Below are 14,926 nucleotides of genomic sequence, written 5' to 3'. Positions count from 1 at the left end.
GCACATATATAAAAGTAGGGATCAACATTTCGATTGAATCGAGTCGAATTAAGTAAAAAAAATTGAGTTAATTGAGTTGAGTTTTATTTTATCATTCTAACTTGATTTGAAGCTTTTTCAAACCGAGTTGAGTTGAGTCAAACCGAGTGAAATTGTTTGAATTAAATTAAAAATTAAGCATATAAAATTAAAATCTTATTATAGTATAATTCATTCTGTACAGCCCAATTATTGCCCGGGCCCAATTGACAGAGCCCAAGCGGCCCAATAAGCCCAACAGGCCCAGAACCCCGTCAGGGGTTTCAGAAAACGGAAACCCTAGCCAAGCCTAGCGCCGCGCCCATCCCTCTGCCATCATCATTCGTTTTGTCCCATCGCCACCCGCCGCTACTAGCTTCATCAACGCCTGCAAAAAATGATAGAAAAAAAGCAAGAGCACGCAACAGATAGTGCAAGACCGCAAAATACAATAAAAATACAATGTAAAAGGCTATAAAAGCCAAACAATATCTCTGTACAAAGGGGACGGCGTTTTGAATTAAAAAAGAAAAAACAGATCAAAAAAGGTTGACTCCAGTTTATTCTTCTCTGTTCTTGTTTCTTATTTACTTTACTCTTTATTTATTGTTAATTTTTTTTCTGCAATCGATCAAAAAGAAAAAAGAACTGAAAGGGAAAGGAGTAAATACCTTACCGCTTCACCTTGCCGTCGTCGGAGTCGAGCCAAAAGGGGCGTTTCATCCCTTTTCCTTGATCTCGCGGTTGAGAAGGCTTAGCCTTCGGGGACGCCGCAAAGGAGGGAGGCCTAGGGGCCGTTCTCGTGCAACCCCGGCCACTGGCCATGGGGCGGCATGGTGGCCTGAGCTTAAGGGCCGAGAGAGGCACAGAGAGGAGGGTTCGAGCTCTCTGCTTTTCTTTTTTGTGTTTCTTTTTTATTTTTATTTTTATTTTTTTCTTTTTTTCTTTCTCGTTTAATAATGAAAGGGTGGTTGCCAGATTAGGGTTCTTTTGGCCCTTTTGTGATGTGTGAAACGATGCCGTTTGGAGTCTGATCAGTGGCTCCAAAACGACGTCGTATTGAGCTCTGACCCGCGCGGTGACCCGACCCAGGGGAAGGATCCGCATGTTTTCTTTAAATGGGATATTTTCGCGCGCAGTCCCTCTGACTTTGAAGCGCGTTGCAATTTGGTCCTATTTCGCTATTTCCTTTTATTTTTTAATTTAGCCCCAGAATTTTATTTTTGTTCTAATTTGACCCTTTGCTGCACAGTGTTTTGGGGTTTCAGGGTATTTACCATTTTGGTCCCCCCTTTTCGCGCGCGTTACATTTTGATCCTTTATTCTATTTTATTTTTTATTTCAGCCCTAAGATTTCATTTCTGTTTTGAATTAGTCCTATTATTATTATTATTATTATTACCTATTTATTTATATTGATTTTATTTAAATTTCGTATATATATTTTTATATATTTTACAACTTATGCACCTATTTATATATCTATGTACATATTTTCATTTTCATAAATACATACATGTTTATATATAATCTTTATAATCTAAAATACACCTTTTTTATATTTTTTGAATCCGCATATACATACACATTTTTTTATATATTTTTAGCATGTATATAAATTAACGTATTTATTTGTATACATATGTATATTTTCATTATTTTAAAAAAAAACTTTAATTTGTACATATATATATATTTTCTTTTATTTTACAATATATATATACACTTACTTTTTATATGTATTTCTTTATTTTCGTATTCCATAGTTTTATACACCTAGATACATGTACATATTTTTATATATATGCATATTTATTTATATATATATATCAAAATATACTTTATATATTTTGTTAATTCATGTATACACATATTTTAGATCATGTCTATATATATCTTTTTATACTTAATTGTATTTGCTATTTATTTATTTCATTTTTGTTATTATTTTGAATGAATATTTTAGTTTTATTCGTTTTTTATATTTTGTTATTTTATATGTTGTAAGTTTGATCGTTTATATTGATTGCTATTGCTTGCATCGTTTTTATATTTTCATATTCATTATGATTTTGCCATGCATAAAAAATGTAATTTGCTTTCACTATGATTTTGTGTTCTATTCGATATATATAACAAAATTTATTTATTTTAATAAATAGCACTCCATGTATTGGATTCGAGATGATCGTACCCTAACTTATTGGGTTTCGATTTTCACGATAAATCTAAATACACGAATCTTTTTAAACTCATTTTAAAAAAAAAATGATCTCGGGGTTAAAAAAATCGCGTCCTAACTTACTGGTCGTGATCTCATTTTAAATCCGAGATGGCTAAAATATCTTTTAAATAAGCTCCTTTTTATTCATGTCGAGAATTTGAGACATTGTATTCTAACTTACTGGATGTGATTCTCTTTCTCGATTAACGTGAAATATACTTCTTTTTCCAAAAATTTTCATTTTAATACAAGGATCGTATTTTTAATTCTTTCAAGTTTTCAATTTTCAATATCAAGACGTTAGATAATTAACTAGGTACCAATTTCTGGGCGTTACGAGGGTGCTAACCCTTCCTCGTACGTAACCGACTTCTGAACCCGTTTTCTAGATTCTGTAGACCAAAATCGTTGTTTTAATAAAATCAAATTATTTATTAAAAACAACCTCTTTCCAAGGTGACCTAATCACACCTCAAAAAAGATTGGTGGCGACTCCCTTTTTCATTTTCAAAACCCAAGTCGACCCCGTTTTCATCGAAAAAAATGGTGTCAACAGCTTGGCGACTCCACTGGGGAACATAAATAAGAGAGTCAAGCCACGAGTTGATTATCTCTTGTCTTTTTGTCGAAAGTTGAAAATTTGATTTAAATATACGATCCTCTCATTACATTTTATTTTGAGTTATAGTTTTTATCATGTTTTGTATTTTAAATTTTTTATATACATCTGCACATTGCATTGCATGACCGTTGGTCACACCTCTTAAGTGGGAGTGAGAAGCTACGCTTTCGTGAGGTTTTCACCTCCGCATGGGATAGTGAATCGCTTCCGGGATACATTCGTACCTATGTCTTCGTGAGATTTTCATCTCCGCATGGCCATAGGGAAATGTATTCCCCTGAACTGAACTAAGTCCGTATGAGCCTATAATGGGTGAGGATTGAGGAATCTGCTGGTTCAGGTACCCTACTTAGAACCAAACCACATGTAATGAGCCATAAGAACCGACCTAGGTAGAGCTACGCCAAACCTTAGTGCTTACCTAAATGGATGCTATGCTTACCGTCATTTACGTCAAATCTTGTTCTGCGTAATACTATTTTTGCTTTATTTGTGATTATATGGCATTGTCATTCTAAAAGAGGTGTCGATTCATGTTCAGTGTCTAAAACGACAGCTTATCATGGAAAAGGGATTTCCTGATAAAGTAGAAGATAATGCGGCTGTGCGAGTATGGGCTGAGACGACACAACGGGAGAAAGGCGATAGTCTTACCGAAGGGCACGCGTCAGAATTGTGGGATTTCACCCGTATCAGTGTAATCCAGAATGACCTTCGAGAAATGAAAGAAGTCTGGGATCAGTGGGATGTCGAGACCAAGCAGCTGTTCTATTGTAACTACGGTGACCTACCTTATCTGCTCAGTGTCAAAGTGGACAAGTATTTATTCCGAGCCTTTACTCAGTTTTGGAATCCTGCCTACAGTTGTTTCACTTTTGGGAAAGTAGATTTGACGCCTACTGTGGAGGAGTATACGACCTTGCTTCGGTGCCCAAAGTTTCAAGTCGACAGGGTTTATTCTAGAGCTGCATGTGTCCCTCCGTTGTTAAGGAAATTAATGAACATCACTGGGATGAGTGAGCAGTGGGTCGCTGCCCGAATCCAACAGAAGAGCGACAGTAAATGTGTCCCTTGGAAAAGCTTACGAGATTTGGTGCTTGTACATCCTGACGTAAAGAAAAGGGCCGATGTCTTCGCTTTAGGTATCTACGGGCTAGTGGTCTTCCCCCAAAGCTTTAGGGCACATAGACGAGGCTGTATCTGATTTGTTTGATCGGCTTAGTAAAGGGGTTACACCGGTTCCGGCAATACTGGCTGAAACTTTCAGATCCTTGAGTGCATGTCAGAAAACAGGTGAGGGAAGGTTTATTGGATGCGCACAGCTTTTATTGGCATGGTTTCATAGCCATTTCTGAAAAGTGGAAAATGTCTCTTATCGAGTATTCTCTAACAGCTACTCTCCTCTAGAGGAATTGGTGGCCACGCCAAGACGGGATGATATTTCAGAAGAAAGATGGATGGAGATACTCCAGAATCTCCAGGATGAAGATATTGAATGGAGGGCTCCTTGGTTAATTCCTGATGAGATATTGTACCGATGTGGAGATTTCGACTGGGTTCCTCTACTCGGGATATAGGGAGCTATCGGATATGCTCCCCTACTCGTATCTAGACAGTATAGATCACGACAATTCATGCCAGCAACGCAGGGGTTGGCCTATTGTGATTTTTCCTATAGGGAGGACAATTATAAGAAAAAGGTTTGAGAAGTGTCTAATGCCTGGAACCAAACTCGCCGAATGAAGATTTTAGCCGTGGGTCCGACAATGACCCCCGAGTATAGCCAGTGGCGTGATCAAAGGGTCAACGATAATATCCTGGCGTCAAATCCAGAAACTGCTCGATCTTTAGAGAAACACCTACAAGTATTGCCCTCTGAGATAGAAATTATCAAGGAAGAATTTGAAAAGAGGAGTTTGGAGATAGGGAAGAAAGTAGAGCAGTTAGAGGAAGAGAAAATGCAGTTAGGGCTGGATTTGGACATTCAAATATTAGAGGCCGACAAATTAAGAAAAGGAAAGAACAAGGCAGAAGAAGATTTAGACAACCTGAAGACGGATTATAAGAAGTTGCGTAGGTCGATAAGAACTGCTGGCTTGGGTAAAACGCCAGAACAATGGCGACAGGAAATTCAGGAGGAAAAAACGAAAGCTAATCAGTGGGAAAAGAAATTTCAGGATACTCAAACTCGAGAAGTTACTTTGGGAGAGAGTCTACTAGTCTGCCAAAACGAGAAGACGAAGTTGAATGCCCGAGTAACTGAACTGGAAAGGCTACTTCACCAATACCGTAGTCGTAATTCTGCGGTTGAATTAAAGGCAAGCTTGGACAAAATTGAAGAATTAAAGGGACAAGTAAGAGAGCTCGAGGACGCATTGCAAAACAGCGAATTCCGAATAGAGCTTCTGGAAAGAAGTAGTGAGCAGTGGCAAGGGCAATTCTAGCGGTCTCAAGATCAGATTAGAGACAGAGATTATGTTATGGGTGAGGCAGTGGTTTAAGTACGCGAGGTAGCTGATCACCTGCAAACTCTAGCGGTTCAAGCTGATCTATTAAGTTTGAAGTATGAGTCAGAATCGGACCGGGGCCGAGAATTAGCTTGGCTTCTTAAAAAGGTTAAGGCTTTGGGTATAAGGGCAAAGCCGTATATGTAATCTATTTTATGTAAAGAAATTTCTTCTCTAGTAAAGTTTTCTAATAAAGTTGAATTAGAATCAGTGCCTCTTTTTGCATTCATGCATCTACATATCATCATATGCATCAAGTTTTAAAAAGAGAGCCTAATTAATTTAAAATTATGACAGAACTACCCTAGAAACTAACAAAATTTCGCCAACCGTTTATCACTACGGTACCCGTCGCAAAACAAAAGCCATGGATCAAAGACTCGAAAGACTCGAACAACTCCAAAAGGAGATGCAAGAACAAATGCAAGAGCGGTTAGAGAAGATTCAACAAGATATGAAGAACGAAATGATAGAGTCTCAAAAAAGCATGATAGCTGAATTAATGCAGTTGTTCAAAGGGGGAAGCGACAAAGGAAAAGACCCCGTGGTTAATACAGAAGAAGAAAATAATGATAGCCCTCTCTATCCCCCAGGTTTCATCCTCCTCATGCGCAAACCCAAGCTGAGGTGCAACCACACAGATCATCTGTTACTATCAGGCCTCAGCAGTTTCAAACTGGTGCCTCACTGTCAGTAAATTTCCAAACTAGAATAGGTTCTCATCTCGGAGAAGCCCCTACCAATCCCATAGTACCCGATTTTGACGAAATGATGGGAAAAGAGAAAACAAAGGAAGAACTGCCGAGCCGATTGGAGGAAAGATGTAAATAGCTCGAAGAGAAATTCAAAGCCATGGAAAGTAGCGAGAATTATAATGGGATGGACGCTAAAGATCTAAGCTTGGTACCCGATTTGGTCCTCCCTCCCAAATTTAAGATGCCGGAGTTTGAAAAATATGACGGGACAAGTTGTCCCGAAGCTCATATCACTATGTTTTGCCGAAGGATGACTGGGTACATCAATAATGAGCAACTGTTGGTTCACTATTTTCAGGACAGTTTGATTGGGTCAGCGGCTAGATAGTACAATCAATTGAGTCGAACCGAAATCCACTCCTGGAAAGATTTGGCGCAGGCCTTTATAAAGCAGTACAGACATGTGATGGATATAGCACCTGATCGAATTGTATTGAAAAACATGGAAAAGAAAACTAATGAGAGCTTTCGCTAGTATGCTCGGAGATGGAGGGAGGTAGCAGCACAAGTTCAACCACCACTTTTAGAGAAGGAGATAACCATGCTTTTTGTCAATACCTTGAAAGCTCCATTTCTCAATCACATGTTGGGCAGTGCCACTAAAAGCTTTTCAGACATAGTGATGTCTGGAGAAATGATAGAGAACGCCATAAGATGTGGCAAGACAGAAACATGAGAAAGTACTAAAAGGTCGGCTCCAAGAAAGAAGGAGCACGAGATAAACAATACAAGCATGTTTAACAAGGACCATTCTAAAACAATCACGGTCGGACAAGCCAGAGCAGTAACCGCTAATCGGCAAGGTTCTTCGAAACAGGAATCTAATCCAAGGCCAAACGTAGAGAGACTTCAATTCACACACATCCCAGTGACGCATAGGGAATTGTACCAGAACTTCTTCGATGCACATGTGGTATCTCTATATTACCTGAAACCAATGCATCCCCCATACCCTAAGTGGTATGACGCAAACGCCCAATGCGAGTATCACGCGGGGACCAAGGGGCATTCGATTGAAAACTGCACTGCATTCAAGAAGTTAGTTGAAAAACTTATCAATTTGGGGATCGTAAAGATTGGTGACTCATCAGGACCAAATGTAGCAGAGAATCCGTTGCCCAATCATGACAATAAATGGGTGAACGCGATAATTGAGAACGGAAGAAAGAGAGTCAAAGCCAACGTAGCCGAGATAAGGACCCCCCTTGAATGGGTTTGGAAACAAATGGTGAAAAGAGGTCTCATCAGGCAAAATTCAATAAAAAGGTCTGAACGAGCAAGGAAGTTTTGTGAGTTCCACGTAGAAGAAGGCCATGACATCCAAAAGTGTACCGAGTTCAGAACCATGGTGTAAAGCTTAATGGATAGTAAAGAGTTAGAGTTTTATGAAGAGATTAATGAACTAGCAGAAGGAGAGGTCTATGCTACAGAAGAAGGATCTACGGGGAAAGCCCAAAAGGCTAATTACCCGGTGGTAATTATTTCAAAAGCAATGAGCAGAGAATCTGGAATAAAAATAGCACCAAAGGTCATAATCCAAAAACCTGTATCCTTTCCCTACAAGGATAGCAAAAAAGGTTCCTTGGAATTACAACTGCAATGTAACAATCCCAGGGGAAGAGAGCTTGGTAAATGCTTCAGGAGAGGATGAAGGATTCTATACACGAAGTGGAAAACGCTATGATCCGACAAACGCAAGAGTGGAGTCTAGAAAAGGAAAAGCCTTAGCGGTTGAATTGGGAAAAGCAAAGACAGACAAAATTGAGCCGCGTATCAATCAGCCGGTAACTGAAAATGAGGCTAATGAATTTCTAAAATTCTTAAAACGTAGCGAGTACAGCGTGGTAGAGCAATTACATAAGCAACCGGCTCGTATCTCGATGCTTGAATTGCTTCTAAGTTCAGAGATACATCGTAATGCGCTAATTAAGGTGCTAAATGAAACTTACGTCACTGATGATATCTCAGTGAATAAGTTAGACCGTTTGGTTAATAATATCAGTGCCGACAATTTTATTTTCTTTAATGATGATGAAATACCGCCCGGGGGAAGAGGAGCCACCAAAGCCTTACATATTTCTACTTACTGTGGGAAATATATGTTATCAAGAGTGCTTATTGATAATGGATCAGCCTTGAATGTTTTACCCTAATCCACCTTAAATAGGTTACTTGTGGACAGCTCACACATGAAATTATACCGGAACATAGTGAGAGCATTTGATGGTACCGAAAGAAAGGTGATGGGAAGAATAGAAGTACCTCTCTTGATTGGCCCAAATACGTACGAAGTTGATTTCTTAGTGATGGATATTAAGCCTTCGTATAATTGCTTGCTCGGGAGACCATGGATTCATTCAGCAGGAGCGGTGCCTTCATCATTGCACCAGAAGTTGAAATTAGTGTCAAAAGGCTGGTTAATTACGGTTGACGCTGAGGAAGACATCATTGCATCAGTAACCAATGACACACCATATTTGGGAGTGGATGATGATGCGGTTGAATGTTCTTTTCGATCCTTAGAGTTCGTAAATGTAACTTTTGTCACTGAGGGAAAAAAAATCCCAATGCCCAGCATATCTAGAGCCACAAGGATGGGACTACAAATGACAGTTGGGAAAGGAGCTGTGCATGGAAGAGGACTGGGAAGATACCTTCAAGGAAGGATAGAGGTACCAGTGGTGAAAGACAAACAAGACCGTTTTGGTTTAGGATTTAAACCAAATGCCAAGCAGAGAAGGAAAGAGTTAGAGAAAAGACAAGATAAAAGGAAGGCGCGTTTGAATGGAAAAGAAGTTGATTGGGAACCTATGGCTTTCCCCCACATATCTAGGACATTCATATCAGGAGGAACCATGTATTCTGGACTGAGGGCTCCAAGAAAAAAGACCGCAGAGGAAATGTTAGGAAACTTGAGCATCAATGCCATATGTGAAGAAGAATCTGAAGAAGGAAGTACATCAGGCATCTATCCCGTTGAACCTGGGAGTGTTTTAAACAATTGGACTGCAGAAGAAATGCCTGAAGTTTTTAGAGCATTTCTAGAGTAATATTCAAAACATATTAATTGTTCTAAGCCTAGAGAAAATGAAAACTTTTGTGAACTGAAATGGGCTTATATGTGGACATTGTGATTTCAATGAAATATATCTTCGCATTTTGAGTATATATTCTTTTAAAATTCTTTTCATTCTTTCATACGAATAGTCATCTTGAATGCTTTTATTCCAAATCATTCTTTTATTCATGGTCATACTAAATAAGAATCCTTAAATTCATACATTCCCTGTACATTCTTTGATACCTATAACAGGTCCCAAGATATCAATGATATGAGTGACTCTACTATGGACTTAGAAAATCCTTTTGAACGAGATATGTGTTTAGAGGAATCTCAAGATTTTGAAGATAACACAGATTGCAACCTATCTCTGGACTTGTTGAGGATGGTAGAGCAGGAAGAGAAACAGATTCTACCTCACGAGGAGACGATAGAGACAGTGATCCTGGAAGAGGGAAAGGTGGTAAAGATTGGCATGTGCATAGCTGAAAAAGTGAAACAAGACCTCGTTAAATTGCTTCGAGAGTTCAAAAATGTCTTCGCATGGTCATACCAAGATATGCCGGGGTTAAGTACTGACATCGTAGTTCACCGACTTCCTATAAAGGAAGATTTCAAACCAGTTCAGCAAAAACTCCGAAGAATGATGCCTGATGTTGTGTTAAAAATAAAAGAGGAGGTGCAAAAACAATTCGATGCTGGATTCCTACAGGTGGTCAAATACTCCGAGAGGGTAGCCAATATCGTTCTTGTCCCTAAAAAAGATGGGAAGGTACGAATGTGTGTAGATTATAGAGATTTAAATAAGGCTAGCCCCAAAGATAACTTTCCCTTGCCGCACATCGACACCTTGGTGGACAACACAGCAGGACATTCGCTGTTTTCTTTCATTGATGGCTTCTCTGGATATATCCAAATTAAGATGCACCCTGAGGATATGAAGAAAACTACATTCATAACCCTATGGGGAACCTTTTGTTATAAGGTGATGCCATTTGGGTTGAAAAATGCAGGGGCAACGTATCAGAGGGCCATGGTAACACTGTTCCATGATATGATGCATAAGGAGTTAGAGGTCTATGTTGATGACATGATTGCAAAATCTAAAACACAAGAGGAACATGTGCAGGTCCTTAAGAAATTATTTATGAGGTTGAGAAAATTTTAGCTAAAGCTAAATCCAGCAAAATGCACGTTTGGGGTCAGATCAGGAAAATTGCTTGGGTTCGTGGTCAGTAAGAGAGGAATTGAAATTGATCCTGACAAAGTAAGAGCAATACAAGAATTACCCCCGCCGCGTACTCAAAAGGAGGTTCGAGGTTTTCTAGGAAGGCAGAAATATATTGCTCGGTTCATCTCACAGCTAACTGAGAAATGCGACCCCATATTTCGCCTCCTCAAGAAACATAATCCTGGTGTATGGGATGAGGAATGTCAAAAAACTTTTGAAAAAGTCAAACATTACTTATCCAACGCCCCAGTGCTGATGCCACCCTGCCCAGACAAACCGCTCATACTGTATTTGGCAGTATTTAAAAATTCCATGGGATGCGTGCTTGGTCAACATGATGAATCAGGACGAAAGGAAAGAGCAATCTACTATCTCAGTAAGAAGTTCACTGAATGCGAAACAAGATATTCGCCAATCGAGAAATTATGTTGTGCCCTAATCTGGACAACTCGGAGACTGAGACAGTACATGTTGTACCATACGACCTGGTTAATCTCCAAATTGGACCCTCTAAAATACTTAATGGAGTCAACCGCTCTGAATGGAAGAATGGCCCGATGGCAAATTCTTCTATCTGAATGTGACATAGTCCATGTAAACCAGAAGGCGGTCAAAGGGAGTGCAATAGCGGAATTCTTAACAAGTAGGGCTCTGGATGATTATGAGCCATTGAACTTCGATTTCCCAAATGAAGATTTGATGTATATCGCAACTGTAGAGAAAGATTTCCAAGAAGGTGGTCCTTGGAAGTTGAGTTTTGACGGAGCTTCAAATGCTATAGGCAACGGAATTGGGGCAGTACTCGTGTCTCCTAGTGGAGATTATTATCCTTTCACTAGCAAATTGGACTTTAACTGCACAAATAATATGGCTGAGTATGAAGCTTGCATTATGGGCATCCGAGCAGCCATAGAGTGAAAAATTAAGGTGCTAGAGGTATATAGGGACTCTGCATTAGTAATTTATCAGCTCAAAGGGGAATGAGAAACAAGAGACCCGAAGTTGGTCCGCTATCGAAAATTGGTTATGGAATTGATTAAGGAATTTGATAGTGGCACCTTTAGTTACCTCCCGCGAGATGAAAACCAGATGGTAGATGCTTTGACCACTTTAGCCTCCATGTTTAAAGTGAACAAATTAGAAGATATGAAGCCTATCCAGATCAGCATCTATGAGGCTTCAACCCATTGTTGCAACATTGACAATGAAGAGGGAAAGGATGATCACCCTTGGTACCATGACATATTACGATATGTGAAGAGTCGTGAGTACCCTGACCATGCGACAGAAAATGATAAGAAGACATTAAGGAGATTAGCCATTGACTATATCCTAGATGGGGAAATTTTGTATAAAAAGGGAAAAGATCAAGTATTGTTGAGGTGTGTGGATGTTGTCGAGGCAAAAGAAATTATGGAAGAAGTGCCTGAAGGTATCTGCGGAACGCATGCCAACGGCTTCACGATGGCCAGACAAATTATGAGATTTGGGTACTATTGGTCCACCATGGAAGGGGATTGCATTAATTATGCCAAAAGGTGCCATAAATGCCAAATTTATAGTGACAAAATGCATGCACCACCTTCACCCCTTCATGTTATGGTTTCTCCATGGCCTTTCTCCATGTGGGGAATGGATGTTATCGGGCCAATATCTCTAAAAGCTTCTAATGGGCATCGTTTTATCTTTGTGGTTATTGATTACTTCACTAAATGGGTGAAGGATGCTTCATATGCAAATGTCACGAAGTCGGCAGTTAGCAAGTTTCTGAAAAAAGAGATCATATGTCGATATGGGATGCCTGAAAGGATCATATCCGATAATGCGATGAACTTAAACAACAACTTAATAGCGGAAGTTTGTAGTCAGTTCAAGATCAGACACCACAAGTCGTCACCGTACCGTCCAAAAATGAATGGTGCCGTGGAAGCAGCTAACAAAAACATCAAGAAAATTGTAGGAAAAATGACTGAAACCTACAAAGACTGGCACGAGAAATTACCTTTTTCTCTCCTGGCATATCATACTTCTGTTAGGACCTCTACTCGGGCAACACCATTTTCTTTAGTCTATGGGATGGAAGCAGTTTTACCCATAGAAGTTGAAATTCCTTCCCTCCGAGTATTAGCTGAACTAAAGTTGGATGAGGCTGAATGGATTCAATCTCGATATGACCAGCTAAACTTGGTAGAAGAAAAAAGGTTAAAAGCTATTTGTCATGGTCAGATGTATCAGAAACGAATGATGCGAGCCTATAACAAAAAAGTTCGTCCCAGAGAATTTTACGAGGGGGACCTGGTTTTGAAAAAGATTCTTCCTGTACAAAAGGATTTTAGAGGAAAATGGATGCCAAATTGGGAAGGTCCTTATGTGGTAAAAAAGGCCTTTTCAGGAGGAGCTTTAATCCTGAGCGAGATGGATGGCAAAAGCCTGCCAAACCCTGTAAATTCAGACTCAGTCAAGAAATATTTCACTTGAAAAAAGGGGCATTCAAAAAAGGGGCACTAAAAAAAAACAAAAACAAAAAAGGAGAGGGAGAGGCCAATGTGAAAATCCGTAAATGGCGCTTTGAGACCAAAGGGGATTTGAGTTGAAAACCTGAAAAAGGCGGCTCAAATTTTGAAGTAACGTGAGGTGAACAGAACAGCTCCAATTTTGATCAGGATCTGAGGCATGTGGTGGTCTTACTATACCTGAATCACAAGAAGGAGTAGGTGACATCTTGGGGTATCGACAAAATACTGTAGATTCCCTAAACACATATTAAATGGTCTTTAGAAAACTTATCCAGGGAAGCTCGTGCTGCGATATCTGGGGCACCTGTTGTCATCTTATATTTTGAATCTTGGCAAAATTTGTTGTCTTGATTAATGTATTCATTTCAAGCTTCACTCCCCAATAAAAATTCATTTTGTCTATTGTCTTATTTCATTTTTATCTTAGCAAAATTTGCTATCTTGATTAACTCATTCATTTCGAGATTTGTTCTCAATAACATTTGTTTGTTCATTGTGATAATCTTTTTCGAAAAAACATTTAGAATAACTATTAATGAACTGAATGTTCAAGCAAATGGAGTTTTGCATATTACTCTAGGAATTTCTAAATAATGAAGGAACCTGAAACAGGACTGTTGTTTAGAGCACACCAAACTCAAAGTGTCTAAAAGGGAAAAGTCTAAGTCAGGACTATCCTTTCAAATTTTGTTGTCCAAACATTGAACAAAATGACAAGATGTCGTGTTGGTGATAAAGCTTCAATGAACAAACGAGCGATGTTCACCAAGCAATAAGGAAAGGTCTTCTGGGAGAAGAAAATTCTTCGTTGAGCATAAACATTTGGTATAACACCTTGGGAATGGGGTAAAGGACCAAAGAGTTTCACATTCTGTATCATTGAATTGTGATAGCAGAGGATCGAGAAAAGGCCAGATCTTTCTACCTTTGGGTTACAGCGGGAGAAAGATGGTTCAAATTTTGCATCCAGTGGATTGAACTTGGAGGTTTACAGTGGGGGCAATCTGATTAAGTGTTTCTTTAGATTTGCCAGTCGAGCAAGAAGGCGTTGTAGCACGTCAGCGATAATCCTTAATAAGCTTTTGCGTGATGATAACCTAAGCATTAAGGAATCATTCTCGTGACATTCTGCATTCATGTAAATATCATTCATACACAGCTAGTTAAGAAATTTTGATTCATTTTAATCATGACATCCTAAACATTAGGATAAATAGGTCCATCAAATGGATTATACAGGTCATGTTCCCCAGAGAACAGATCAATGAAGATAGCAGATCTTGCCTTCCTGTATTGACAACGAAGCAGATCGAAGAAACCATAGTTTGCAATTTAAAAGATCGAAGCCACAGCGGCGAATCTTACTTCTGGCGATGCAACGGAGCAGATTGAAGCTACAACAGCGAATCTCACTTCCCCGATATTGCAATTTAAAGGATCGAAGCCACAGCGACGAATCTTACTTCTGGCGATGCAGCGGAGCAGATTGAAGCTGCAACAGCGAATCTCACTTCCCCGACATTGCAATTTAAAGGATTGAAGCCACAGCGGCGAATCTTACTTCTGGCGATGCAGTGGAGCAGATTGAAGTTACAACAGCGAATCTCACTTCCCCGACATTGCAATTTAAAAGATCGAAGCCACAACGGTGAATCTTACTTCTGGCGATGCAGCGGAGCAGATTGAAGCTACAACAGCGAATCTCACTTCCCCGACATTGCAATTTAAAAGATCGAAGCCACAACGGTGAATCTTACTTCTGGCGATGCAGCGGAGCAGATTGAAGCTACAACAGCGAATCTCACTTCCCCGACATTGAAATTTAAAAAATCGAAGCCACAACGGTGAATCTTACTTCTGGCGATGCAGTGGAACAGATTGAAGCTACAACGGCGAATCTCACTTCCCCGACATTGCAATTTAAAAGATCGAAGCCACAACGGCGAATCTTACTTCCAGGTGACGCAGTGGAACAGATTGAAGCCGCAACGG

General features: G+C 39.6%; 1 protein-coding gene across 1 annotated transcript; it reads left to right on the top strand.

Annotated features, from left to right (window-relative positions):
* Nucleotides 1-11,444: 11,444 nt before the first annotated feature.
* Nucleotides 11,445-13,946, top strand: LOC121218449 (uncharacterized). Its single transcript, XM_041095638.1, has 2 exons — nt 11,445-11,850; nt 13,831-13,946. Exons 1-2 carry the CDS (start codon nt 11,445-11,447, stop codon nt 13,944-13,946), a joined length of 522 nt encoding a protein of 173 aa, XP_040951572.1.
* The last annotated feature ends 980 nt before the right edge of the window (nt 13,947-14,926 follow it).

Source organism: Gossypium hirsutum, chromosome D06, assembly GCF_007990345.1.
Source record: "Gossypium hirsutum isolate 1008001.06 chromosome D06, Gossypium_hirsutum_v2.1, whole genome shotgun sequence".
Lineage (NCBI taxonomy): Eukaryota > Viridiplantae > Streptophyta > Magnoliopsida > Malvales > Malvaceae > Gossypium > Gossypium hirsutum.
This window is presented reverse-complemented; position numbering and strand designations above follow the sequence as displayed.